Genomic DNA, 26,407 nt, shown 5'->3' on the forward strand with positions numbered 1-26,407 from the left:
TAAAAATAATTTAAAAAAAAAAGGATCTCCAGAAAGTCAAGGAGTTGACACACTAATCCTTTTAACTCCTTTTGCCCTTTTTTGTCAATCCATGCTATTTTTCCATTTTGATAAATTCTATAGTGGTTTTTCTAGAGTTCCCCAAAATACCACAAGGAAATAAAAAGGTTCTCCTAAGAACCCACCAAACATTAGTAAGGTATAAGATGTAACAGTGACGTGCAAAACTGGTTAATAAGGAAGAACAGAAGGCAGCATTTCATTTCTAGAAAACAATACTAAGACCAATTATCTATTGAGCGGCCATGGTGTGCCAGCCTCAGCCACGTGCTTTATCTCTGTTAATTCCCCCAGCACACCCACAATATGGGATTCCCACTTCCATGTTACAGATAAAGAGACAGTCTCAGTGAGGTTAACTTGCTTTCTGAAGGTCACAAAGGCAGCACGTGAGGAGAAAGAAATCAAAAGAGAAGGCACAAGAGAAACAATTTAAGCCTTTAAGCAGAGCATTTAAAACTTTCCGCCATCTGGCTTCAAACTGCTTGCCAAACTCATTCTCTTCCTACTCTACTACATTATCTCATCCAGAATAAAACTCCAGGCATGAGTTTAGTACCTACTGTATTACACCTTATTAATAATATATGCCTTATTAATACATTTTTGATGGTTGCTTTAACGCTTATAGACATTGGCAGAAATTCAGTCATTGTGGTTATAAATACTGGGCATGTTTGTATATAAAACAGCATGGTGACCTCAGTCATTATAAATACATTGTTTTTAAATAGCAAGTACAAATAGAAAATCATATACTACATATACAAGATTTAGAAGAAGAAAATAAGCGTTGCTCAGATTTTCTTAATTTTTCCCAGGAATAGAATTATTAGCTGTTTCATTGGTTGCTTTTAAAAAGTTACTAACAATAGCAACATAAACGGGAATTGCACATAATTATTCTACCCTTAATCTCAATCATTCCCTTCCTCTACTCTAGTAACAATGTCCACTAAGACAACAAGCAGAGGTTACAATGACCAGTAGAAACTTAATTCATTAGTAAGATGTGAAACCACTGCATTTATGCCATTTTGAATCCAACCTTTCGGGGATTTAGTACAGTTGTTCTTTAACAATAGAACTTGGCTCATTTGCTACTTAAGACATGATTATTTAAATTAAAGTTAATTGGTTTCCTTACTCCCCTTTAGGGCTTTAGGCTCAGAACATTTCTATTAGAAAAATCTAATTTGTTTCAAATTCCTATTTCTAAAATTTACAGTGGTTATTTAGAGTGGCTTTGATATTTTAACTCTTTGTAGCAAAAGTTGTTGCTAAATTACAGCTCAAGCAAGCCATGACATATTTTAAATGTTTACACTGAACCAGTTAATCCTTTTAATACACAAAATGTAATGTAACTTCTATACAGTCTTGTGTTGCATAATGACATTTTGGTCAATGACAGTCTGCATACATAAGGCAGTGGTTCCATAAGATTGTAATGGAGCTGTAACTTTCCTATCACCTAATGATGTGGTGGCCATCACAACCATCATAGTATAACATGTTACTCACATGTTTGTAGTAATGCTGGTGTAAAAAAACTTACCATCCTGCCAGCTGTATAAAAGTATAGCATATACACTTAGGTACAGTACATAATACTTGGTAATGATAATAAACGACTATGTTACTGGTTTATGTATTGACCATACTACACTTTTCTCATTATTTTATTTATTATTATTTTTTTGAGACGGAGTCTCACTCTGGCACCCAGGTTGGAGTGCAGTGGTGTGATCTTGGCTCACTGCAACCTCCACCTCCCGGTTCAAGCCATTCTCCTGCCTCAGCCTCCCAAGTACCTGGGATTACAGGTGTGAGCCACCATGCCTGGCCTCATTATTTTAGAGTGTACTGCTCCTGCTTACCAAAAATAAAAAATAAAAAAACTTAACTGTAAAACAGCCTCAGGCAGTCCTTCAGGAGGCATTCCAGAAGAAGGCACTATTATAATAGCAGATGACAGCTCCATGCATGTTATTGCCCGTGAAGACAAGATGGGACAAGATGTGGCAGAGGAAGACAGTGATATTGATTATCTTGACGCTGTGTAGGTCTAGACTAATGTGTGTGTGTCCCCGTTTCTAACAAAAGGGCTTAAAAAAAATTTAAAAAGAGAATGAAGCTCATAGAGTAATGATACAAGGACAGAAAGTATTTTTGTACAGCTGTACAATGTGTTTGTGTTTGAAGCTAAGTGTTATTACCAAAAAACCAAAAAGTTAAAAATTTGTTTTAAACTTTATAAAGTAAAAAAGTAACAGTAAGCTTATTAAGGTTAGTTTATTATTGAAGAAAGAAAATTTTTTATAAATTTAGTGTATATAAAATATATCTAGCATATAGATATACTATATATACTTTTATATAGTGTAAATATACACTAAATATTTATATATTTATTATATATTATATACAGTATATACATTTGTATATTTATATATGCTACATATTTATATATACACTATATATATACACTATAAATATATATAGTATATATAAAGTGTGTAGTGTTTATAAAGTTTACCATATTGTATAGTAATGTCCTAGGCTTTCCCATTCACTCACCACTCACTCGCTGACTCACCCAGAGCAACTTCCAGTCCTGCAAGCTCCATTCATAGTCAGTGCCCTACACAGGTGTACCATTGTTTATCTTTTATACCATATTTTTCTTCTACCTTTTCTATGTTTAGATATGCATACATACACAAATACTTACCATTGTGTTACAATTGCCTACACTATTCACTGCAGTAACATACTGTACAGGTTTGTAGCCTAGAAGCAGAAGGCTATACTATAAAGCCTAGGTGTGCAGTAGACTCTACCATCTAGGTTTGTGTAAGTACACTCCATGATGTTCACACAAAGATGAAACAACACATTTCTCAGAATGTATCTCTGTCATTAAGCCACACATGACTATAATTGGCCTATTCACAAATAAACACAGGATTAATAAAGGCATTTTTTAAGAGATCAAGTAAAGAGATTAAAAGCAGGAAAATAGCTTGAACCAGGAGGCGGAGGTTGCAGTGAGCCAAGATCACACCACTGCACTCCAACCTGGGTGACAGAGTGAGACTCCGTCTCAAAAAAATAATAATAATAAATAAAATAATGAGAAAAGGATAGTATAGTCAATACATAAACCAGTAACATAGTCATTTATTATCATTCTCAAGCATTATGTACTGTACATAAGTGTATATGCTATACTTTAATACAACTGGCAGGAGAAAATTTAAACTCTCATCTTAATAGATAGTGAGAAGGCAACTCATAAATTAATATCCATTCCTGACATGGCTTAAAAAAAGAAATGGTAATCAGTTGCTATTTTCTTTTTTTTCTCTTTTTTTTTTTTGAGACGGAGTCTTGCTCTGCCGCCCAGGCTGGGGTGCAGTGGCCGGATCTCAGCTCACTGCAAGCTCCGATCAGTGGCTATTTTCTTATTAACATATGTCATAGTGGAGAAACATGGATGCTTTCCTACATTTGGGAATAAGACAAAAATGCCATTAATCTAGACTACTATTTCTATTTAGTATTGCATTTGAGATATTAGCCAATGGGATTGAACAACAGGTGTAAGAATTAGAAAGGAAGAGGTAATATCTGAAAAAATAAAATCAATAAAAAGTTAATACCAATCATAAGATAATTCAGTAAGGTAGCAGGGCATACACGAAAAGACAAAAATCCATAGCCTTCAATTTAAAAGAAAACAATTAAATGGAGTAGTGGCAAAGAGTATACCACTTACGTTAGCAACAAAACAGATAAAATACCTAGAGATAAACTTAGTAAGAAATGTACAGAGCTTTTAGGGATAAAACTTTAAGGACATGGCAAGTAGATATTCCATGTTCTTAGATAGGATGACTCAGGATCATAAAGATGTCAAATCTCCTGAAGTTAATATACAAAATTAACACATAAAAATGTCAACTTTTGTCTGGAGTTAAACAAGTTGATGCTAAAATGTGTATGTAATAATCAGTAAGAATTGTCAATAAAACTCTGAAAAAGTAGAACAACATTGGGAGGGATCAGTCTTACTAGATATTAAATCATATTATACAAAGCATCTTGAATTAAAACAATGTGGTCTTAGAAAATGAGTAAATATCTAGGACCTAAAATCAATTTTTCATAAAACCAAAAGAAACATCAGACAGTAGAAAGAGATCCTAAGAAAATTCAGATAATGAAACATTGAAATAACTACACTAAATGTGTTTAAAGATTCAAGGAAAAAAGTCAAGACTGAAAATTTCAGCCTAGAATAGGAAATATAAACAGAGAAATTGAAAGTTTACAATAGAAAAATGTAATAACTGAAATTACAAACTTGATCGATGGTTTTAATAGCACATTAGACATTGCTGGACTGGAAGACAGGTCAGAAGAAAACAGAATGAGGCATGTAAGAACAAAAAGGTTTAAATATTAAAGAGAGGGAAAGAAACTATGATGGTTTTAAAATATAATCTTAAAATCACTGATAATCTTTCCATCAAGAATGAGGATATATGTCTACTGCCTTCAAATCTTCTTAGGTTTGTGACACCATTAACCAATAGAGTATGACTGAAGTGAAGCTATGTGACTTCCAAGGCCATGCATCTTCTGTTGTTTCTCTTAGAATGCTTTTTTTCTAGATGCTTTCTCTTGAGAACCTCCCTCCCAGAACCAAATTGCTGTTTGTGAGAATTCTAAGCTTTATAGAAAGGCTATATGTAGTTGCTCTGGTTGACAGTTCCACATGAGAGCCCAGCCTTTGAAGCAGCCCAATCCAGGCATTAAACTAAAAATAATTCAGATAATTCCACCCTCTACCCCCACCCTGTGATGATTAATTTCTTTTTTTTTTTTTTTTCAGATGGGGTCTCACTCTGTCACTCAGGTTGGAGTGCAGTGGTGCCATCTCAGCTTACTGCAACCTCTGCCTCCCAGGCTTAAGTGATCCTCTCAGCCTCCTGAGTAGCTGAGACCACAGGTGTGCACCACCATACCTGGCTAACTTTTTGTATTTTTGGTAGAGATGGGGTTTTGCCATGTTGCCCAGGCTGGTCTCACACTCCTGAACACCAGCAATCTGTCCACCTTGGCCTCCCAAAGCCACTGGGATTACAGGTGTGAGCCACCATGCCCAGCCTGATGATTAATTTCATGTGTCAGCTTGACTGGGCTAAAAGATGCCCAGAGAGCTGGTAACATTATTTCTGTGTGTCTGTGAAGGTGGTTCCAGAAGAGATTAGCATTGGAATCAGTATACTAAGTAAAGAAGATTGCCTTAACAATGTTGGTGAGTATCATCTAATTTGTTGAGGGTCTGAATAGAAAAACATGTGGAGGAGAGTGAAGTTTCTCTCTGCTTAAGCTGGGACATTCATCTTCTCTGTTCTTGAACATCAGCACCCCTGGCTTTTGGGACTCTGGACTCAGACTAGGGCTTATACCACCAACTGTCCTGGTTTTCCAGCTTGCAGATGGCAGATTGCAGGGCCCCTCAGCCTTCATAATCACATGAGCCAATTCCTATAATAAATAAATAAATGTATATCCTATGGGTTCTGTTTCTCTAGAGAACCCATGCACACCTTAGCTGTTCAAGTTACCCCCGAGTTGAGGCTCCAATCATTACATAGTAAAGGCAAATTATTCTCATTATACCATGTAGAAATTCCTGATCCATGTAATCCATGAGCATACTAAAATGGTTATTTTATGCCACTAAGTTTGCAATGGTTTGTTATGCAGCAACTGATTACCAGGAAAAATATCTTGAGATACAGTGATATGGATACAGTATGCAACTGCAGTCCCAGAAAGAGAGTGGGGAATGGGGCAGAAACAATATTTGAACAAATAAATGAGTGAGAATTTTCTAAACCTCATGAAAGAGATCAAGACATAGACTTAAACATCCCTATCAACCCACAGAATAAAAAGAAGAGCAAACCTAAGCATATCATACTAAAACTACTAGAAATTAAATCTAAAGAGAAAATGTTTTAGAGGACTACCAGAGAAAAAAGACAAATTCTCTTTAAAGAAGCAAAAAATAATAATAATAATAATTTCTGACTTCTCAATAGATTATGGAAGTAAAAAAAAAATCCAATATAATTATATATTCAAAGTACTGAAAGAAAGAAAAAACAACTGCCAATAATGAATTCTATTTTTAGCATAACAAAAGCTGTTGGTGTCTTGCAACACATTCCTTCATTCTCCTTCTAATTTTGGCTTCATTTTTAGTCTACAGATCAGTAATCATAATCACATGTACAAAATCCCTTAAATATTTTTTTTAGAGACAGAGTCTCTCTATGTTGCCCAGGCTGGGAAACTTCAGCGGAAATGCAGTGGTGCAATCTTGGCTCCCTGCAACCTCCACCTCCCAGGCACAAGTGATTCTCGTGCCTTAGCCTCCTGAGTATCTGAGATTACAGGCGCCTGCCACCACGCCCAGCTTATTATTGTATTTTTAGTAGAGACAAGGTTTCTCCATGTTGGCCAGGCTGGTCTTGAACTCCTTGCCTCAAGTTATCCACCTGCCTTGGCCTCCCACAGTGCTGAGATTACAGGTGTGAGCCACCACACCCGGCCTAAATAATCTCATTTGTTTTTTTAATCTCTCTTTGTTCTCTGTTCATTAATTTCTGTGTGCACTTACTACATATTTTACAAATTTTTGTGAAATTAAAATAAGGTGAACCTATCATACTTTTTTTGGCTTGGACTGGGAATCTTTGAGGTTTAACATTTGCTTATTTAAGGGTTTTTGGATAAAAGCTATTAATTGTAATGTGGTCAGATTTATTGGTCTTTTCTGAGTTTGTGCTTTTTGTGTCGTATTTTAAAAATCCTTTTCTACTCCAAGGTCTATAAGATATTCACCTATATTTCCTAATAAATTAAAGCCTTATTATTGACTCATTTAAGGTTTTTTTTTTTCTGTGTAGAGTGACTTAAGGATACAATTTTTTTCTTTTCATATGTATAACCATTTTTCCCAACTTCATTTACTGAATAGTCACAAATTCCCCACCAATCTATTACCTTTGTCATATACCAAAGTTTCATACATCTATTATTATTATTATTATTGAGACAGGATCTCATTCTGTTGCCCAGGCTGGGGTATGGTGGCACAATCATGGTTCACTGCAGCCTCAAACTTCTAGGCTTAAGTGATCCTCCAGCCTCAGCCTCCTGAGTAGGTGGGACTAAAGGCATGTGCTACAACACCTGGCTAACTAAAAAAAAAAAAAAAAAAATTGCAGAGATGGGCATCTCGCTATGTTGCCCAGGCTGATCTTTAACTCCAGGTCTCAGGCGATCCTTCTGTACCAGCCTCCCGAACTGCTAGGATTAACAGGCATGAGCCACTGTACCTGGCTGTCTTTGAAGTTTTTAATAAGATCGCCGTATCTCTCTCAAGACTGATCAAGAAAAAATGCAATTACAAATTTAAAGAGAGGGAAAAATAGTATTATGGAACTGGATTAAGTATCTTAAGGGAAAACTACAATAATGAGACCACTATTCTTATCTACTGGGGTGGGCGAAGGCACGGACAGAGATGTAAACAATATAATGTGGCAAGGGCTCCCATCTCCTGTTCTCTTCTGCTCTGCAAAGTCTCTCTTGAAATATAGAGAACATATTGCAAGTAAATATATTCATTTGTGCATTTATTCAAAAACCACATTTGTCTCTCTATGCAAGCTTCCATCTCAATGCCTGGCACAGAGACGAAAAAGATTTCAGAAGACAAAAATCAAAGGACTGGAAAAGAGGGAAGCAGTTGATGACAAGGTCAGGGGAGAAGCAGCTATTTGAGAGTGAGCAGAGGGAAGGATATAACCAGAGCCTTCCATCTGGTGTTGTGACAAAGATGGCAGTGATGTGAGGCTTGATAGAATTAATAGGCCTCACAGTTCAAGACAGACTACATGCCCTCAGTCACTTGCCTGCTTTCTTGATTTGCCAGATAGATTAGAAATCCTAGAAGGAAATTTGAGTGGGTACTGGGATATTCTACCCAAATCCTCTCTTCTGGGGCAATGCAGCTGCCTCACAGCTCTCTTCCTCACTGGACGTTACCTTCAGCTTCAGGAAAGCGCTTCACCCATGCTCAGGGAGCAGCATGCCAAGAACTGGCTGATGTGGGAGCACAAAGGCAGAGCTTCCTAGCTTGTTTGGGACAACTATGTTTATCCTAATTCCAGAGCTCCCTGTTGGAACAGCTGAGGCCTCAGTTGCAACTACGTTGTGAATCACCTGACCCCACCTTTCTCAGCTTCCTGGAGGTGCATTCTAAGAGGGCTCCCCATAAACCAACACTCAAGTCTCTCTGAGGTGTGTTTCCAGGGAGCCTAATCTAAGACTAAAAACTTAAAGGTCCCTTTTAGCATTCTCCCTTAGAGCCCAGGCAAAGAGTTCTTTACTTTTTTAGAGGTCATGAATCCCTTTGACAGGGTGATGAAAGCCAGGGACCCACCTCTCAGAAAAATACACACGTGCACTTAATGTAAAATTTTACGTACTGTTTTAAAGGTTAAACTTTACCACCCATGAAAAGCCTCAAGTAGCTCTTTGTACATAATCATAAGATTAGCAATCATTTACTGAGCACTTCCTCTCTATAAGGCCCTGTGCTAAGTACTTTAACTTCATAATGCCTTTGATCATGACATAACACGGCAGGGTAGTTCCTAATATCTTCCTTTTAGAGATTTAAGGGCTTGCTCAAAGTAACACAGCTAATAATTAGCAGACACTGGATTAAAATCCCAATTTGTTTGTAAAGCTTGTGCTCTGAATAAATGACAAGGAAAGAGAAGGGAAGGTTAAAGAAGGGAAGGTCCTCGAAGGTCCCTTAACCATAAATGTCAAGAGTTGGGATTTAAACACAGGTCTAACGACAGAGCTGGAGCCCTTTAGATTAAACATGGAGCTTCCATGAAAACGAAGGAAGTTGACTTTGTCCCACCTCTGCCCTTTGCGGCTTGTCATTTGCGTTTGTTTCTACAGCGATTCCCAATAGATTTCTGCGTGGCCTTGATAGAGACAGCCAGTTTGCATCCCCGCCCACAGTGGGGCGGCAAGTTGCTTGCCGTACAACGTGGCGGTTCCCTGCATCTCCGCCCACGTCGGAGAGGTGCGTCGGCTTCCGTACAACACGGATACGCACTCTCCGCCGTGCCGCTGGTTCTGACGCAACTTCCTGTCCTGCGCAATTCTATTTGACCTTTGAACTCGCAAAGGCATTTTTCTTCCTCTTCCGGGGACGTTGTCTGCAGGTATGGCTGTTGTTCTATTTTTCCCTGTCTTTATTTCATTCACAATCGGCTGCCATCCGAGGAGCTGAGGAAGCCTAGCGCTCTCAGGAGCATTCATTTGAGGTGGCGTAGGGGTAAGGGGCACAACAGGGAGGTTGGTGGTGAGGAAGTTCCTTTCTTTGATCTTCGGAAATCCCTTGTTCTTGGTGGCCCCTCCAAAGCCGCGAGTAGCCAGAGCTCACCACCCGGGAGTTTGCTCCTTTCCAAGTGCAGCGTTTGGAGACAAACGAGTTGTGGTTTGGCGGTCTGAGACTGGGAAATCGCCGAACGTTTTCAGATTTTGCACCCACGTTTCCACAGCACGCCAGTACACGTCCTTAGTCTTTGGGAGGGCGGGGACCGGCAAGTTCGGGTGGTGGTTTCGCTATTTGGCTTCTGTTTCCAAGGCCCATGTCTAGGAAGAGAAAAATGTGTTAGAAAGAAGTTTCTGTCTTGCTTTTGGAGATGCAAACAGAATAGTGGCTTCATAAATCACTCGCACTGACTTTACGTGTCAAGTTTTGGTGTCTGGTAGTTCTGTTTGAGTTTAATTTTATAGTGAGAGGCTTGTGACAACAAATGCAGGCTCTTTTAAATAACAAAATAATGTTATGAAGTGGTTACAAGGTGCGGAATGGGAAGACAATTAGTTCAAATGTTGATTATGTTTTACTTTGGGTAGTTCACTTAACGAAGTTGCTCATATGCATATCTGTATAACCGCTTTGCTAAATAACATCAAGTTGCCAGAAGTGGGAAGAAAGCAGGTGTCATAACCCAAGGAAACTTGTGTAATACCAAAATTAGTATTAAAGGGTATGCCTTTACGCAGGTGGTGCTTTAGGGTAAGACATTGAACCCTGATACATGTGCCAGGCATTGTGTTGGGAGGGATAGCTCACGTCGTTTAATCCTAATGACAGCTGTATAAAGTAGGCAGAATTCCCATTTTAGAGAGAAGGAGGCTAGCTCCTTGCCCTGTGTATTCCCAATAAATGGCATAGTTAAGGATTGGACTTCAGAGCTCACTTCTTGTGCTCTTTGTTGAAAGCAGTGTTTCTCCAACTGGTCTCGTAGCCCTTTTCTGGACACCACTCCAAACAAAATCAGACTCTGAGTAAGGAGCCTGGTCATCACAATGTTAAGGAAGTACCACATTTGATTACCATCAGGAAAGCTAACATTCTTGGCCTCTTGTTTATCAGTCACCTTTAAATACAAGTAGTTTTGAAAGGTGGAAATGTTCCATAAATAATACATCTTAATTTAAGGGTGTTACATACAAGGATTTGTACGTGAATGAAATAGACCACATAATGCTGTTTTGAGATTTTATCTACTATTACAATGGAAAGACTTGATGTTACTCTGTTCTTAATTTAGGCACTCAGAATGGTCCAACGTTTGACATACCGACGTAGGCTTTCCTACAATACAGCCTCTAACAAAACTAGGCTGTAAGTATTTCTAAAAATTTTAAGTATATATTATCATTTACTCTACAAAATGCTAACCTATTGACTGTTTCACTTTCTAGGTCCCGAACCCCTGGTAATAGAATTGTTTACCTTTATACCAAGAAGGTTGGGAAAGCACCAAAATCTGCATGTGGTGTGTGCCCAGGCAGACTTCGAGGGGTAAGTGTACCTTTTACTTTGAGCAGCCTAACAAGTCTTGAACTTGTTGAGCTTTCATCCCTTCATGATGGAATGAATCAAGGAGAGGTTACCACTAAGAGGGTTGAGAATTACTAATCATCCATGAGCCAAATCTGCCAAGAACGTAGACTTTTTAAACCAATCTGAGAAATGCGGTGAAATGCCTTTCAGATAAATCAGTATACTATTTCCCTTTGTAACCTACTTTAAACTTGCCCTTAACACTTAACAAAATTTAGGGAAATTTCTGTTAAAGCATCACAAAATAATCTTAATGTTTTTCTTATGAAGGTTCGTGCTGTAAGACCTAAAGTTCTTATGAGATTGTCCAAAACAAAGAAACATGTCAGCAGGGCCTATGGTGGTTCCATGTGTGCTAAATGTGTTCGTGACAGGTAAGTTAAATGCTTAAATGGGCTTTCTTTAGCAGATTCTTGTGTGTGTGTGTTACACTGTATGCTAATCAGTACAATGGTGAAACAACTCATTTTAAACCAGTTGCATTCTTGAGAATCCTTCCTTCACTATGGATAATTGATGCTGCACAAAGCAAGAAATGATATTCAGAGTAACAATTTGGGGACATATTTATGCTAGATGTGGAGATTAAAAGGAACTTGGTTTTGTTCAGGAGGTGGGTAAGAAAGTCTCTTAGTGGTTTGGACAAACATAGATGGAGTGTGGAAGGTGTTAAAAGTGTAGGAACAGAAGAGCTGTGTGTTCTCATGTGCCTGGAGCATAGGGTTTCAGGAGATGATGGACAACAAAGATAGAAAAGCCAGATTATGGCCAGGTGCAGTGGTTTACGCCTGTAATCCCAACAGTTTGGGAGGTGGAGGCAGGCAGATCACCTGAGATTGCGAGTTTGAGACCAGCCTGACCAACATGGAGAAACCTCCTCTCTACTAAAAATACGAAAAGGCGTAATGGCGCATGCCTGTGATCCCAGCTACTCAGGCTGAGGCAGGAGAATTGCTGGAAGCTGGGAGGCACAGGTTGTGGTGAGCTGAGATTGCGCCATTGCACTCCAGCCTGGGCAACAAGAGCGAAACTCTGTCTCAAAAAAAAGAAAAGAAAAGCCAGATTATGAGGGATTTTGCAGAATAAAAGGTAGATTAGCTTTATTTATTTATTTAGAGACAGAGTATCGCTCTGTAGCCCAGCCTGGAGTGCAGAAAGGTCATTCCAGGCAAGGAAAGTACAGACTGATCTGGCACATTGTGGGTGAAAATGGAAATGTACATTGGATTTAAGTCATGAGTTTTAAGCTGAGGAAGTTTGGCTTTTTTCCCCCAGCCTTTGGTTCTAAAACTTTGCTGAACACAAAATCAGATGGGCACATTTATTAAAAATTTATTAAAAATACAAATTCTCAGGCCTTATCTCCTGAAGATTTGAACTTAGGTTTACAGGATAGCCTAGAAGTTAGCATTGTTAGCTGTGATGCTGAGCAGGTCTGCATGTGGTCTGTGCTTTAGGTAAGTTAAGGGAATTTTTAAGTGACATCAGTTGTATGTGTCTCTGATAGGATCACTTGGGGGAGATTTGAAGAAATTAGAAAACCCAGAGTTTTGAGGCTAGGTTATTTGATAACCAGGGTTACCAATGGGAAATGGGGTGGGGGAAGGTTTAAGTTGAAGCAAGAGGAGTGCTTTACCTCTCTTGGTAACTGATTGAACAAATGCTAGGAAGACCTGCTTTTTGCTAGGTCCTGTACAACACTGTAATGATAGTGATCCGTAAAATGCACTCCCAGATGGAGGTTCAAAGACGAGAAAAATCTTTCCAAATTTAATCTTCATAAACTGCCTGTTAAATAGGTGTGAAACTATTTTGTACCTTAATATAGAGAAGGTAACTTGTCCAGTGTGCAGCTAGTGTATGGTGGAATTGGCCGTAAACAGGCTCTAAAATCCTAGCTTTTGGTGAGGTGTCTCTTGCTAATATCCCTTTACCTTTTAATTTAATTTTTAGCACATAGCCCCTTCTGTGTTGTTTTTTACTGGGAATTTTCAAAAATATGGTTAAAATAGTCTAAGACTTTTGCAAATCAAGAAATACCACTATTCCTGGATCCTAACAATAAATTAGAACTCTCATAAGTGGTCTCCTGTGGGGATGACTTTATAGTTTATCTTGACTGAGAAGAACAGATAACTACTGGCATGAAATTGAAGGATTATCCTGCTTTAAATGAATTTTAGCTTTTAAGTTTTACTCTGTATTTGTGGGCTTCCTGTAGTTTCCTGGGTTCCCTGATTGCTTTGCTTAGTTGTTTTACCATGTTTGCCTTCTCTATGCTAAATAAAAAATGAAGTTCATTTTAAAGAAACGATTAATTTGGTATTTTCCTTTCTAGGATCAAGCGTGCTTTCCTTATCGAGGAGCAGAAAATCGTTGTGAAAGTGTTGAAGGCACAAGCACAGAGTCAAAAAGCTAAATAAAAAAATGAAACTTTTTTGAGTAATAAAAATGAAAAGACTTGCTGTATGTATGATTTTTTTCTTTTTCTGTTATAATGTGTTAGTATACAAATTTTGCTTCTGTATGGTATTTGGAGACCCTGTAATTTTTAGATTACTTTTTCTTTTTTTTTTGTTTGTTTGTTTGGTTTGGTTTGGTTTGGTTTGGTTTTTTTGAGACGGAGTTTCTCTTGTTGCGTAGGCTGGAGTACAGTGGCACGATCTCGGCTCACCACAGCTGCTGCCTTCTGGGTTCAAGTGATTCTCCTGCCTCAGCCTCCCAAGTAGCTGGGATTACAGGCATGCGCCACCATGCCCAGCTAATTTTGTATTTTTTAGTAGAGACGAGGTTTCTCCATGTTGGTCACGCTGGTCTCAAACTCCCGACTTCAGGTGATCCACTCACCTTGGCCTCCCAAAGTGTTGGTAATAAGGTGCGAGCCACCACACCCAGCCAGTGGGTTACTTTTTCTGAAGAAACAATTGGTGGTCACTGATTGCTAGAATTTTTTTGGTGACAGCTCTACCGCTGCATTGGAGCATAATGTCCTTCCCTTTGTGGGCTAAGACTTAGGGGTGGTTTGGGAGGAATGACCCTTCTATTTGAACCTTTAATATCCTTTTGATCCTTATTATAGTATCTCCTTTACATCAGCAAGTTTCACAGGATAGAAACCTGGGTATTCTAGTTCCTTGGAATGGAACCTTTTTAAGATTGTTTTTAAACCCTCTGTTCTTTTAGGTCACTTCAGTTCAAAAATGGTATCTTGGAGAGCTCAAAACTCCTTATTTAACAAATGAGTGAGCTACTGTATATAAAACCTTGGGTCAAGGGTATAGTTTCTGATCTACATTGGATTTACTATCCAGACCAGAATATTAAAATTCAGACCTCATTTTTCTTGGGAACTATGTAGTGTTTTTGCCAGCTCAGACAACGTTTCACTCCTGCTGCCCAGCCTGGTGTGCAATCGTGACTTGCTGCAACCTCCACCTCCCGGGCTCCAGTGATTCTCTGCCCCAGCCTCCCAAGTAGCTGGGACTGCAGGTGGGCACCACCATGCCTGGCTCATCTTTGGTTTTTTTTAGAAACAGTTTTACTGTGTTCCTAGGCTGGTCTCAAAACTACTGGGCTCAAGCAATCTGCCTGCCTTGGCCTCCCAAAGTGCCAGGATTACAGGCATGAGCCACTCTGCCCAACTTGTTGGCTGGCAACTTTTTTTTTTTTTTTTAAGTGGAGCCTCGCTCTTGCCCAGACTCGATCTCGGCTCACTGCAACCTCCACCTCCTGGGTTCAAGCAATTCTGCCTCAGCCTCCAGAGGTTTACAGGTACCCACCACCACACCCAGCTAGTTTTTGTATTTTTAGTACAGGTGGGGTTTTGCCATATTGGCCAGGCTCATCTTGAACTGACCTCGAGTGATCTGCCCTCCTCGGCCTCCCAAAGTGCGGAGATTGCAGGCATGAGCCCCTGCACACGGCCAGGACCATCTCTTAAAGCCATAACAAGCTTATTCCAATCTCTGAGTAGAGAGCAGAGACCTTGAACCATCAGGGAATGCAGAAGCTGAAGTACCTGGGGAGTACAGTAAATTTTGACTATTTTCCTCAGTTGAGGAAAATGTATCTACTAACTGGCATGATGTAACTACTTAGCAGAGGAGAGTTACCTCTTATAAATAACGCTTTTCTGGCTGGACGCCATGGCTCACGCCTGTAATCCCAGTACTTCAGGAGGCCAAGGCAGGCGGATCATGAGGTCAGGAGATCGAGACCATGCTGGCTAGCATGGTGAAACCCGTCTGTACTAAAAATACAAAAAATTAGCTGGGCATGGTGGTACACATCTGTAATCCCAGCTACTCGGGAGGTTGAGGCAAGAGAATTGCTTGAATCTGGGAGGCGGAGGTTGCAGTGAGCCGAGATCGCTCCACTGCACTCGCCTGTGCAACAGAGCGAGACTCGGTCTCAAAAAAACAAAAAACCAAAAAGAACATGCTTTTCTTAGACCAGACTCAGTGTCTCGCGCCTGTAGTCCCATTCCCAACACTTGGGATGCTGAGGTGGGAGGATAACTTGAGGCCAGGAGTTGGAGACCACCCTGGGCAGCTCGCCAAGACCCTGCCTAAAAAATAAGAAAAAAATAAGAATACCTCTTAAGGTAAAAGGCAAGAAAAATAGGACCTCATAACACCTTTACCCCACTGCCAGCTAACTTGTTCTTGGTATATAAAATTTTTAATTAGCATTTTGCAGAAGAAGAGAGGAGTCACAGAACTAGTAAGTGGCAAAGCTGGCGCTTGAACTCACTTTTAAGAATTTCATTTTAACCACAGTACACCTGATTGGCTGTGTGCCTGACTCCACCAAATCTGTGTTAGTCCTGCCAGCAACTGCAACACCTTTATTCCCATTTTACTGATGAGAGAAGAGACAGAGGTTATAGAAAACCCAGAGCCATTTGTACTGTTGGTAGGATTTTTGCAGCTGTGTTGGTGAGTAAGTCTAATGATCGGGCACCCTGATAAATGCCAGCAGAATCAATGATAGCTGGGATTCCTGTTGTCAGCATTCATAGTCTCAAACGATTGAGATCCATTAGCTTTCCCCAAACACCTGCCAATCCCAAAGATTGTTAAGCAACCAGCATAGTAGAATTAATTATCTTGTATAATACTTAATCACAATATTGAAAATATTATAAAATGGGGATAGAATTGAAAAGCTTGAATTCTAAGGCAGATTTACATCACTTCCTCATGATTTAGGCTTATATATACTGCACCAAGCAGTTTTGTGATCATGTTTTATTGTGTTTGATGTAACAATCTAAAAAGTGGCACTTTCAATAATGTGCCTTAAAACTTAAATTCAATTAATTGGCTGCTCTTTAGGCCAGTCTAGTTTTTGAAAGGTTTGAGATGTAATTTCTGAAAAATTGCTGTGGAGGGGAAAGCCAATTTGCCACCCCAGCCTGAGTTCTTGCTGGTGGAGGGAGGCTTCTCCCTCTCCTTGCTGCTGCAAGTTAAGTACAACAACATGACTGAACACACAGGCTCTAGCTGGTGGGAGCTATCAAGTTTCAGCAAAATACGAAATGGGTGAACTTTGAGAAACATAAGGAAGTGAAGGAATTGAGGTGTACATTCTTTTCAAAGAATTCCTTGTATGTTAAATTGTTTTAATTACAAACATCTTTGTAGACTTTTTGGAACGTTTGGAAAAATAGAATGATAAAAAAATCTCAAGTTCACTATTTAGTCTTTGTATTATTTTTTTGGAGACAGAGTCTCACTCTGTCACCCAGGCTGGAGTGCATTGATGCGATCTCAGCTCACTGCAACCTCTCCCTCCCGGGTTCAAGCCATTCTACCTCAGCCTCCCGAGTAGCTGGGACTACAGGCACCTGCCACCACATCTGGCTAATTTTTGTATTTTTAGTAGAGACAGGGTTTCGCCATGTTGGCCAGGCGGGTCTCGAACTCCTGACCTCAGGAGATCCGCCTGCCTCGGCCTGCTAAAGTGTTGGGATTACAGGCTCAAGCCACCACACCCAGCCACTACTCAGTCATTTGTGATAGTTGGATGTTTTTCTTCCCATCTTGTTTTCCAGGAATAAAATAGATATTTTAAGTAAAAACTGGAAGCCCACTGCATATATAAACTTTCAACTCTTTTTTTCCTCCCACATAACCCCTGTGATTATATTTCTTTTCAAAGAATATTTTAGTAGCTGCATGCAGTATCAAATTCACATGCTATAATTTAGACATTCCCTTTATTTTGAACATTTGGGCTATTTCCAATTTTTCTCTATTTTAAAACATGAGCATTCTTATATATCTGATTATTTCACTTACACTGAATTATTTCTTAAAATTCACAAGCTGGTGTTGAAGTTCAGTATTTAGAAGACAAAGAGCATTGATTGGTGTTAACATAGTAACGACTCTGTCCAAGTGACCCAGATGGATTCTGTAACTTCTGGGTTTTCATTTTTGTAAAAAGCAAAATGAAGTTCTTACTGAATCCAGTTCTAGGTGTGTGACAAAGTATTCTTGATAGGTTCCTAAAAAGACATGTGAATGTAGTCAGTGGTCTTTTTAAAGTCTAATATTTCTCCTTCCATTGAATTGCTTATAGATTCTGTTACAAGGTTGAAAGGGTTCTTTTACCCTTAAAAACATTAAATCTCCAAATGTTTAAATAAGCAAATCAAGTTTGTTCTAGTAACTTAACAACATCCTATAATCTTTACCCTAATGATTAAGAGCTTGGGCTTCCAGAGTTTTGATAGTCAGGGCTATGTCCAACTTTCACTGTAAACTATGCATCTTCAAACCAACTAAAATCACATAATCCTCACAGAATAAGATTGTGAAGCAGTTCTGAATGTTACGATTTTTCTCTAAAGTAGGTTATTTATTGCTGGTAATAATTATTCTGCCATTATTAGGTCCAATAGTACAAGTTGGTGTGTTGGAGCTACCTCACCTCAGCTTGCGAGAGCCAGTTGTGGGCATCTCTTTCCAGCTTTGCATCCAATGACATCTGGTTGGCACCTTGAGGTTGTTACGGTGAGAGTATTAACACCTCAGCAAATGCTACAAAATCCTGTTTTCCCCCAGAGAGCTGGAGGTTAAATACTACCAGCACATCCCTAGATATTACTCAAGTTATATTCTGTGATCACAACTAATATAGTATGCTCTTGGTACCAGGAGCTCTGATATATATCTGGTACATGTTTGATAATGACTTGTACTTTACAAATTTTTGTTGTAAGTACTTATTAATACTGTGATTCTGTAAAGAGTTTGGGGTTTGATTTTATAAAATCCAAAACAAGCCTTTGATTGAATCCAGTTCTCTGTGTGACCAGTTCTCCGCATGAATGGAAGGGAAAGGAATTAAAAATCTTGCAAAGGGGAAAGTTTCATCTTCTTAAAAACTAGATGTGGTAAACAGTATTCTAAACCAGGTGTAGAAAAGCTAACACTATCTGGCTGGACACGGTGGCTCACGCCTGTAATCCTAGCACTTTGGGAGGCCGAGGTGGGCGGATCACGAGGTCAGGAGATGGAGACCATCCTGGCTAACACGGTGAAACCCTGTCTCCACTAAAAATACAAAAAATTAGCTGGGCGTGGTGGCTCACGCCTGTAATCCTAGCACTTTGGGAGGCCGAGGTGGGCGGATCACGATGTCAGGAGATGGAGACCATCCTGGCTAACACGGTGAAACCCTGTCTCTACTAAAAATACAAAAAATTAGCTGGGCATGGTGGCGGGCGCCTGTAGTCCCAGCTACCTGGAGGCTGAGGCAGAAGAATGGCGTGAACCTGGGAGGTGGAGCTTGCAGTGAGCCGAGATTGTGCCACTGCATTCCAACCTGGGCTACAGAGCAAGACTCCGTCTCAAAAAAAAAAGAGAAGTTAACACTGTCTTTATGAATTTCATTTCTGTCTCAGTTGACGCTACTGTAACAAACTACCACACAGACCGAGTGGCTTGAACATTTAGTTCTCACTGTTCTGGAAGCTAAGTCCAAGATCAAGGCACTGGCAGATTCCATGTCTCTTCCTGGTTTGCAGATGGCCATCTCTTTGCTGTATCCACACGTGGTGGAGTGATCACCTATCTCGTGTCTTTTCTTAGAAGGACCCTCATCTCGTCATCAGGGCTCCATCCTCAAAATCTAATTATAATACCTCCCCAAAGCCTCACCATCCCATTGGGAGTTAGGATTCCAACATACAAATTTTGAGGGGGACACAAACATTCAGTCCCTAACATTTTCTAAATTAAAGGATAAGATCTGCAATAATTCTGAATGAAAAGATGCTTTTTGGGTTTCCAAAATATTAGCTATTCAATAATTTTTAATAAATCTTAAATGTTTCTTAACCTAAAGGATTATGTAAGTGTTTTTGCCAAACATTTACATTCTTTTATAATTGCTTTGGCTTTCATTCATTCACTCTACAAATATTTATTAGAAACTACACTGTACCAGAAACTGTGCCGCTGGGTAAGTGTTAATACAATAATCAACAAAGCAGATGAGACTCTTCTCTTGCCTCATGGCACACAGGAGAGACAATGTTAAATGGGGAACATAAACACATTTGTTGTTGCACACACTAGGATTATAGTCACAAAAAGAAAGTCCACAGTGCTGTGAAACAATATGGAAAGGGAACCTCATGGGGGAGTTAAGGGAGGCTTTTTCTGAGAAAATGATGTTTAAGCTCACAACAAAGATAAGTAGGTGTTGGCTGGGTGACAGAAAGGGAGAACACTCCAGACATAGAAACCAACATGTGCAAATGCCTTAAGTCAAGAAATAGCTTGTATGAAAAAATACAGGCAATCCAATTCACTCTCAATATTTAGAGGCCAATAAACCTGAAATGTGTGAACTAATCGTTAACCACTAAGAAGGAACATCCCTGTCAGCACATAGCTTTTAGTATACCTGTGTGGCCCCAGGGCTACTTTTCCATCCTAAGGGAGACCAGCAAAAGAAAAGCTTTCCTAAACTGTTTTAGTTAGGAGCAAATAAATCCTCCTCTGCATTAGGGGATATTTAAATTATGCAATCCCCTAGATAATTTAGGCACCAACCACCTACCATTAAGGAGGAAAAGGATCAAATTTGTTGACCAAATTCCCTTGATACTCATTCAGCTTCTATATTCCTTGGCATGTGCAAATAGCCTAAAGGCTTTACTCTCTCAGCTTTCTCTCATTCTAGGGTTGAAAATAAGCTTACAGCTTGACTTGTCTAAAGAACAAATGGTCTTGAAGAAAATTAACATGTTTATTGCATCTTAGTGTAAGTCATATAAAGATGTCACAGGCCATATGGTCTCTCTGTCACAACTACTCAATTCTGCCATTGTAGAGTGTCAGTAGCCCTAGACAATACATAAACAAATGGTCATGGCTATGTTCCAATAAAGTTCTGTTTACAAAAACTAATGTCAGGTCAGATTTGGTCCTTAGCTCATAGTTTGGGACCCTGCTTTAGATGACTGCTTCTAGCCACAGCTGCCATCTGATTGTGATTGCATGAGAGACCTTAAGTGAGACCAGCAGAAAACTGCCTTGTTAAGTCTAATCAGCCCAATGAATGGTAGGAAAAAATAAAATGGCTGCTTTATAAATCCCATTCAATTTTGAGGTGATTTGTTACATAGTAGCATACCACTAAAACAATGGTACAGTGCAATGATCTTTAAATATTTCTTTTTACTTGAGTACCCCTTAACATTTTGGAAAGTTATGTAGACTCTTGCACATTTTCAGATTGTTATCTAAAAGTTTTCACTCAAAATGTAAATCCTTGCAATGGATATAATTTCCAACAGAGTGAAAATTGTAATACTTTTAAAGAGAACTGTTTTATCAATTTTTAAGCGTATCAAAAGGTCCATAGTAGCCATTTTTTGAGTTTTTATATATATTTATTTATTTTTAACTTTTATTTTAAGTTCAGTGGTATATGTGCAGGTTTGTTATATAGGTAAACTTATGTCATGGGAATTTGTTGTATAGATTATTTTATCACGCAGGTATTAAGCCTAGTACCCATTAGTTATTTTTCCTGATCCTCTCCGTCCTCCCACCCTCCACCCTGTGTGTTGTTCCCCTCTGTGTGTCCATGTGTTCTCATCATTTAGCTCCCACTTATAAGTGAGAACATGCAGAATTTGGTTTTCTGTTCCTGCATTAGTTTGCTAAGGATAATGGCCTCCAGCTCTATCCATGTTCCTGCAAAGGACATGATCTTGTTCTTTTTTATGGTATAGTAGCCATTTTCAAAAAGACAGGAATAAGCTTTTCTGACATTTGGAAGTTTTATATTCTTTCTTTTTCTTTTTTCTTCCATTTTGTTTTGTTTTTTTTTTTTAGAGACAGGGTCTTGCTCTGTTCACTGGGCTGGAGTTCACTGGTGCCATCCTAATTCACTGCAACATCAAACTTTTGGGCTCAAACAATCCTCTGCTTCAGCCTTCCAAGCAGCTGGGACTACAGGCATGTACCACCACACCTGGCTAATTTGTAAAATGGTTTTTGTTTTTTTAAAAAAAAAAAAGATGGAGTCTTGCTACATTGCCTAGGCTGGTCTCAAACTCCTGGCCTCAAAGTGATTCTCCTGCCTCGACCTCCCAAAGCGATGGAATTATAGATGTAAGCCACTGTGTCACCCCTTTTTCTTTTTGACATATATATATATTTTTAGGTGGAGTCTTGCTCTGTCGCCCAGGCTGGAGTGCAGTGGCGCGATCTCAGCTCACTGCAAGCTCCGCTTCTGGGTTCACACCATTCTCCTGCCTCCTGAGTAGCTGGGACTACAGGCGCCCGCCACCGCACCTGGCTAATTTTTTATATTTTTAGTAGAGACAGGTTTTCACCGTGTTAGCCAGGATGGTCTCGATCTCCTGACCTCGTGATCCGCCCGCCTCAGCCTCCCAAAGTGCTGGGATTACAGGCGTGAGCCACTGTGCCCAGCCTTTTTGACATACATTACCATTCCATTTCCTTCATAGAATTTTAAGCTAATATATGTTTATGTTGAAATATTTTCCTGATTGGTAATTCCCACAATTTTCTCTTTTTTTTGTTTTTTTTTTGTTTTTTTGAGACAAAGTCTAGCTCTGTCACCCAGGCTGGAGTGCAATGGTATAATCTCAGCTCACTGCAACCTCCACCTCCCGGGTTCAAGTGATTCTCCTGCCTCACCCTCCCTAGTAGTTGGGATTACAGGCGCCCACCACCACGCCCAGCTAATTTTTGTATTTTTAGTAGAGACGGGTTTCGCATGTTGGTCAGGCTGGTCTCGAACTCCTGACCTCAGGTGATCCACCCACCTTGGCCTCCCAAATTGCTGGGATTACAGGCGTGAGCCACCGCGCCCGGCCCTACAATTCTGTTTTTAAGAGAGAACAAGCAAAAGAGAGAGTCATGGAGTCTTACCACTCCTTTATCCCATGGATAAAATAAGGTGTTGATTGCTGCTTCTTCAACCATGCTCTCTGTGACATTCTCAAGGGATTCCCTCAGGAAAATTCATTTTTTTGACCATGTGGGGGAGATGAAAGAGGATAGGGTCGCTAAATGAAAATCGTCATCATTCTCCCTCACCCCATTCAACATTATCTCTGAGTTTACGTCGTCCCCTAGTGACAGCCAGGATATCCTGCTCCAATGCCTAACATTTCCCTTATATGTAAGATGGGAAAGACACCAAGCCCCTGATTTTTAAAATTTCTTCACAATCAGTCAAGTTTTATTTACAATTCGTTGACTGTACAAAGTGCTAATGTAGGCACTAAGATGAACAAAATAGACAAAAATCCCCGCCTTACTGGAGGTTACCTTCCAGTGAGGGCTGACAGACAATAAATGAATGAAGGAATAAGTAATATGTCAGTAGGTAAGTAAGTAAAAAACGTGATATGAACAATAAATGCTATACAAAATAAAAAGCAGGTAAAAGGGATAGAATGCAGGGCGGAAGTAGATGGTTGCAGTTTGAATACACTGGTGAGGAGAGGCTTCCCTAAGAAGGGGACATTGAAGCAAAGACCTGAAGGCAGTGAGGAGAGTGGCCATGAGGATATGTGGGAAAGAGCTTTCCAGCAGAGAATAGTCTGGAGGCAGGAGGAAGTCCTGAAGCTGAGGGAAAGCGCAACAGAAATGAGGTTAGGGAGTTCTCCAGGCACCAGGTTGTCTGGGTCCTTACCATTCATCTCTAGGACCAGTGCAGCCCTCAGACAAGGGGCCTCTCCTCTGGGTCCCGTGCTTTAGAGGGTGTTGCTCTGGCTTTCTCCTGCCAATATCCCACCCCAAAAGCAAATAATTCAGTGGACCAATGGGCATGCTAACCCTAAATGTGTGCTCCCCTTCTGGACATAATCCTGGAACCCCTGCCCAAGACACCCAAACCCACGCACATGCTCGTTTCATGTGAGTCAACGTGTTCCCTCCTTAAGGAGTGTTTATATTTTTAGTTTTGTAATTGCTGATGGTGGGTTGAAAGACTGACTTCTTCTGAAGGAATTTCAAGCAGAGGAAGCTGGTAACTCAGTCTGTTTAGAGTCAAGGATCACTCTACTCAATGTAACACAAAGCTAAGAGGTAATGCAAAGGACAGGATCAGCAGTGAAGAAAACACTTGGGATTGCCATGTCTTCAGAAATTGGCATCAGAAGCTCCCATGAGGTTTGTCTTCTGAAATTTCCTTTTCTGTTTCAAAAATCTGAACTTAACAATATTGTCAATGGTCTCACACTTTAGATTCACTAGGGATTCTTCTGGGAAACTTGTTAAAATTCAGATACCTGAGCTCCATCAAAGATGTTCCCAATCAGAACTTCTGCAAATCAGACCAAGAATTTTCATGGTAACAGATTTCCTAGCTGATTTTCACCCAGATGGATCTTGAACTGTCCTTTCACAACGATGTGGTACAAACTGTGTATAATTGGGTGTTAGACAAACATGGGTTTAAATCATAGGTCTACTATTAACCAGTCAGGTGACTAAGCAATTTTCTTACCTTCTTTCCATCTTAGTCACCTCACCTGTAAAAATGAAGATAAGTAATCATAATTTCAGAGGTTCTGAGGGTTGCTGAAATACCTGGTGTTGTCCATGTCACAGAGCACGTGGTTCATGGTAGAGATGCTCAGTAAGCCTCTTTCCTGCTTGCAGTACAAGAGCTGTCTTCTTACCTACTTACAGAGAAACACGGAAAGTATGTCAAGATGGCCAGGATGAAGTCTTCTCATTTTGAACGATTGAAGAGCAGTGATAATATTGAAAATAAACCAGAAAGCCAACTGATACCCTCCTGTATCATGTTTTACCCAAAATGATTTTTTTTCCCTCTTTGTAAGAAATTACACACACACCCACACACACACAGACGGGCTGATAGTATCAAGCTGTCTTTGATTACTTCTGGGCAAATGCATGGCAGGGCATCTGAAAACCACAACTGGAGACATCATTTCTGATGGGCCTAATGCTCTGGGTATTTCCTTTCAACTGAACTTGGGGAAAGTACTTTGATATAATGTACATATGGAAATATTTTACCACATTCTTTAAAAGTTAGATACTTTATTCAGGATATATGTAAAACACACTTTTCAATGTGTATGGCTAAATTCCTTGTCATTTCTAAGCTAGAATATTTTTGTTTTGTTTTGTTTTGTTAAATTGATCTCAGTGTGTAAGAAAGGACCATATTGACAGCCCAGGAGATAGAGTCTTTTTTCTGGGCTTCTGGCAGACAGCAGGAACAGCTGCTGCTTAAGCATACCCCAAATGTTTTACCTCTGGAAAGATCATTTCTGGAGGTGAGCAGGCACTTTGATTTCCCATTCTCTCTGAAAGGTGTCAGTGGGAATGGTGGGGGAATAGCTGGCCCTTTACTTGGAGTTTTGGTTCTGAGGCCATCGCCACATTTCACATGTGCAACCAAATTGCAACCTGGCTTCTGGTTCAAATTATTTTGAAGTGATTAAAGCCTGTTGTTTTAAATGCCTTCCTAATCTTAGGGTAAAACATTCCTTGGGAAAATGTTCTTCAATCGCAAGAATCTAACAGTGGTTACTTTCAGGGAGAAGCAATAGGGCAGGGGAGAAGATGATAAGGGGAAGGTGACATTTGCTTTGCATTTTTAAAATTATTTGTACTCTTTGAATTTATAACTCCAAACATGTCATCTTATTTTTTAAAAAGAGGAATCATCTGTATAATGGTGGTGTAGACCATTTTTGTTATTAATTCTCTTTAAATTTCTGAATTGAAAAATGAAATCTAGTAAGTATACTTTTGAAAGCTTAGCTAGAAATTATTTATTTTTAAGATTCAATTACCAAAACGTGCCAAATACACTTTTTTTTTTCTTTTTTAGTTTACAAGCCTATGTGTAAAATATTTGTAAGGCAACTAGATATAAAAAATACCATGGGTTTGATATTTTATTCATCTGAAAATGATGCTTTCACAAGATTTTTTCTTTCATCATTAAAGAAGTAAATCATTTGCATTTTAAAGATATGCTCAAATGCTGTGGGATGCAGCTTTTCCCATTTATGTAATGTTTAATTGCGTTTACTTGATCACAGCATTGAGGCAAGTTTCTTTAAAATAAGTTTGCCTTTTAATTATGCTTGTGAATATAGTTTGTAAATCTCAAAGTATCAAAAATACACTTGGTTGAGGATAAAATTATGCAGGACTATGGTTCTTATAAAAGAGAACTCCTGCCCTACTGTGGCCACAGAAAGGAATTACATGTGGGCAGCTGTTAGAAAAACGCTGTTGTTATTTAGTTGAATTGCAACAGCTTTGCAAGTGAGGTAAAAAACGTGTAGATCTACAGTTATTTTTCTTTAACACGTTTTAATATTTATGTGCATGTGTGGGTGTTTTTTTTTAAATCTGGGTCCCTAATGTTGCAAAACAATTTATTCTTCACAGTGGCTGTCCCAACTCTACCTCTCTTCCTAATGCAACACTCAGTCTTACTCCCAGCAGCCTTCTAATACCTGTAAATGTAGAAACTATCAGTTATGAACTTCTGTAACTCCCTTTTCATCTTTGGCACCTCAAAACTTTAATGTCTGTAAAAGCATGGGCTTTGAAATTGGCAAACCGGAGCTCTATCAATTTCTGGCTGTGTCAACTTGAGCATGTTGCCCAATTTCTATGAGCCTCAGTTTTCTTATCTAAAAAATGAAATTAATAATGCCTACTCCAAAGAATTATTGGATGGATTAAGTAAGACAACCTAATACAACTCCTGTGCATAGTAGATACTAAGTGTTGGTTGCCTTATGCCTCTACTCTTCTTTCT

At 39.4% G+C, this 26,407-nt stretch overlaps 1 protein-coding gene across 3 annotated transcripts; it reads left to right on the forward strand.

Annotated features, from left to right (window-relative positions):
• The first annotated feature begins 9,364 nt into the window (after positions 1 to 9,364).
• RPL34 (ribosomal protein L34) lies at positions 9,365 to 14,426 on the forward strand. Of its 3 annotated transcripts, none has more exons than XM_015450732.4 (5): positions 9,365 to 9,505; positions 10,794 to 10,867; positions 10,948 to 11,047; positions 11,360 to 11,463; positions 13,428 to 14,426. In XM_015450732.4, exons 2-5 carry the CDS (start codon positions 10,803 to 10,805, stop codon positions 13,510 to 13,512), a joined length of 354 nt encoding a protein of 117 aa, XP_015306218.1. In that variant the 5' UTR covers positions 9,365 to 9,505; positions 10,794 to 10,802; the 3' UTR covers positions 13,513 to 14,426. The 3 variants fall into 3 exon arrangements, with proteins under 3 accessions (XP_015306218.1, XP_005555700.1, XP_005555699.1); XM_005555643.5 differs by having other exon boundaries at positions 9,365 to 9,494; XM_005555642.4 differs by having other exon boundaries at positions 9,365 to 9,392.
• The last annotated feature ends 11,981 nt before the right edge of the window (positions 14,427 to 26,407 follow it).

Source organism: Macaca fascicularis, chromosome 5 (assembly GCF_037993035.2).
Source record: "Macaca fascicularis isolate 582-1 chromosome 5, T2T-MFA8v1.1".
NCBI lineage: Eukaryota > Metazoa > Chordata > Mammalia > Primates > Cercopithecidae > Macaca > Macaca fascicularis.

Bases quoted from the DNA above. Each gene is read 5' to 3' on its own strand.
- RPL34 (XM_015450732.4), top strand. From the start codon at position 10,803: ATGGTCCAACGTTTGACATACCGACGTAGGCTTTCCTACAATACAGCC. The intron at 10,868-10,947 runs GTAAGTATTTCT...TTCACTTTCTAG, and splicing joins GCCTCTAACAAAACTAGGCT to GTCCCGAACCCCTGGTAATA. The intron at 11,048-11,359 runs GTAAGTGTACCT...TTTCTTATGAAG, and splicing joins GCCCAGGCAGACTTCGAGGG to GTTCGTGCTGTAAGACCTAA.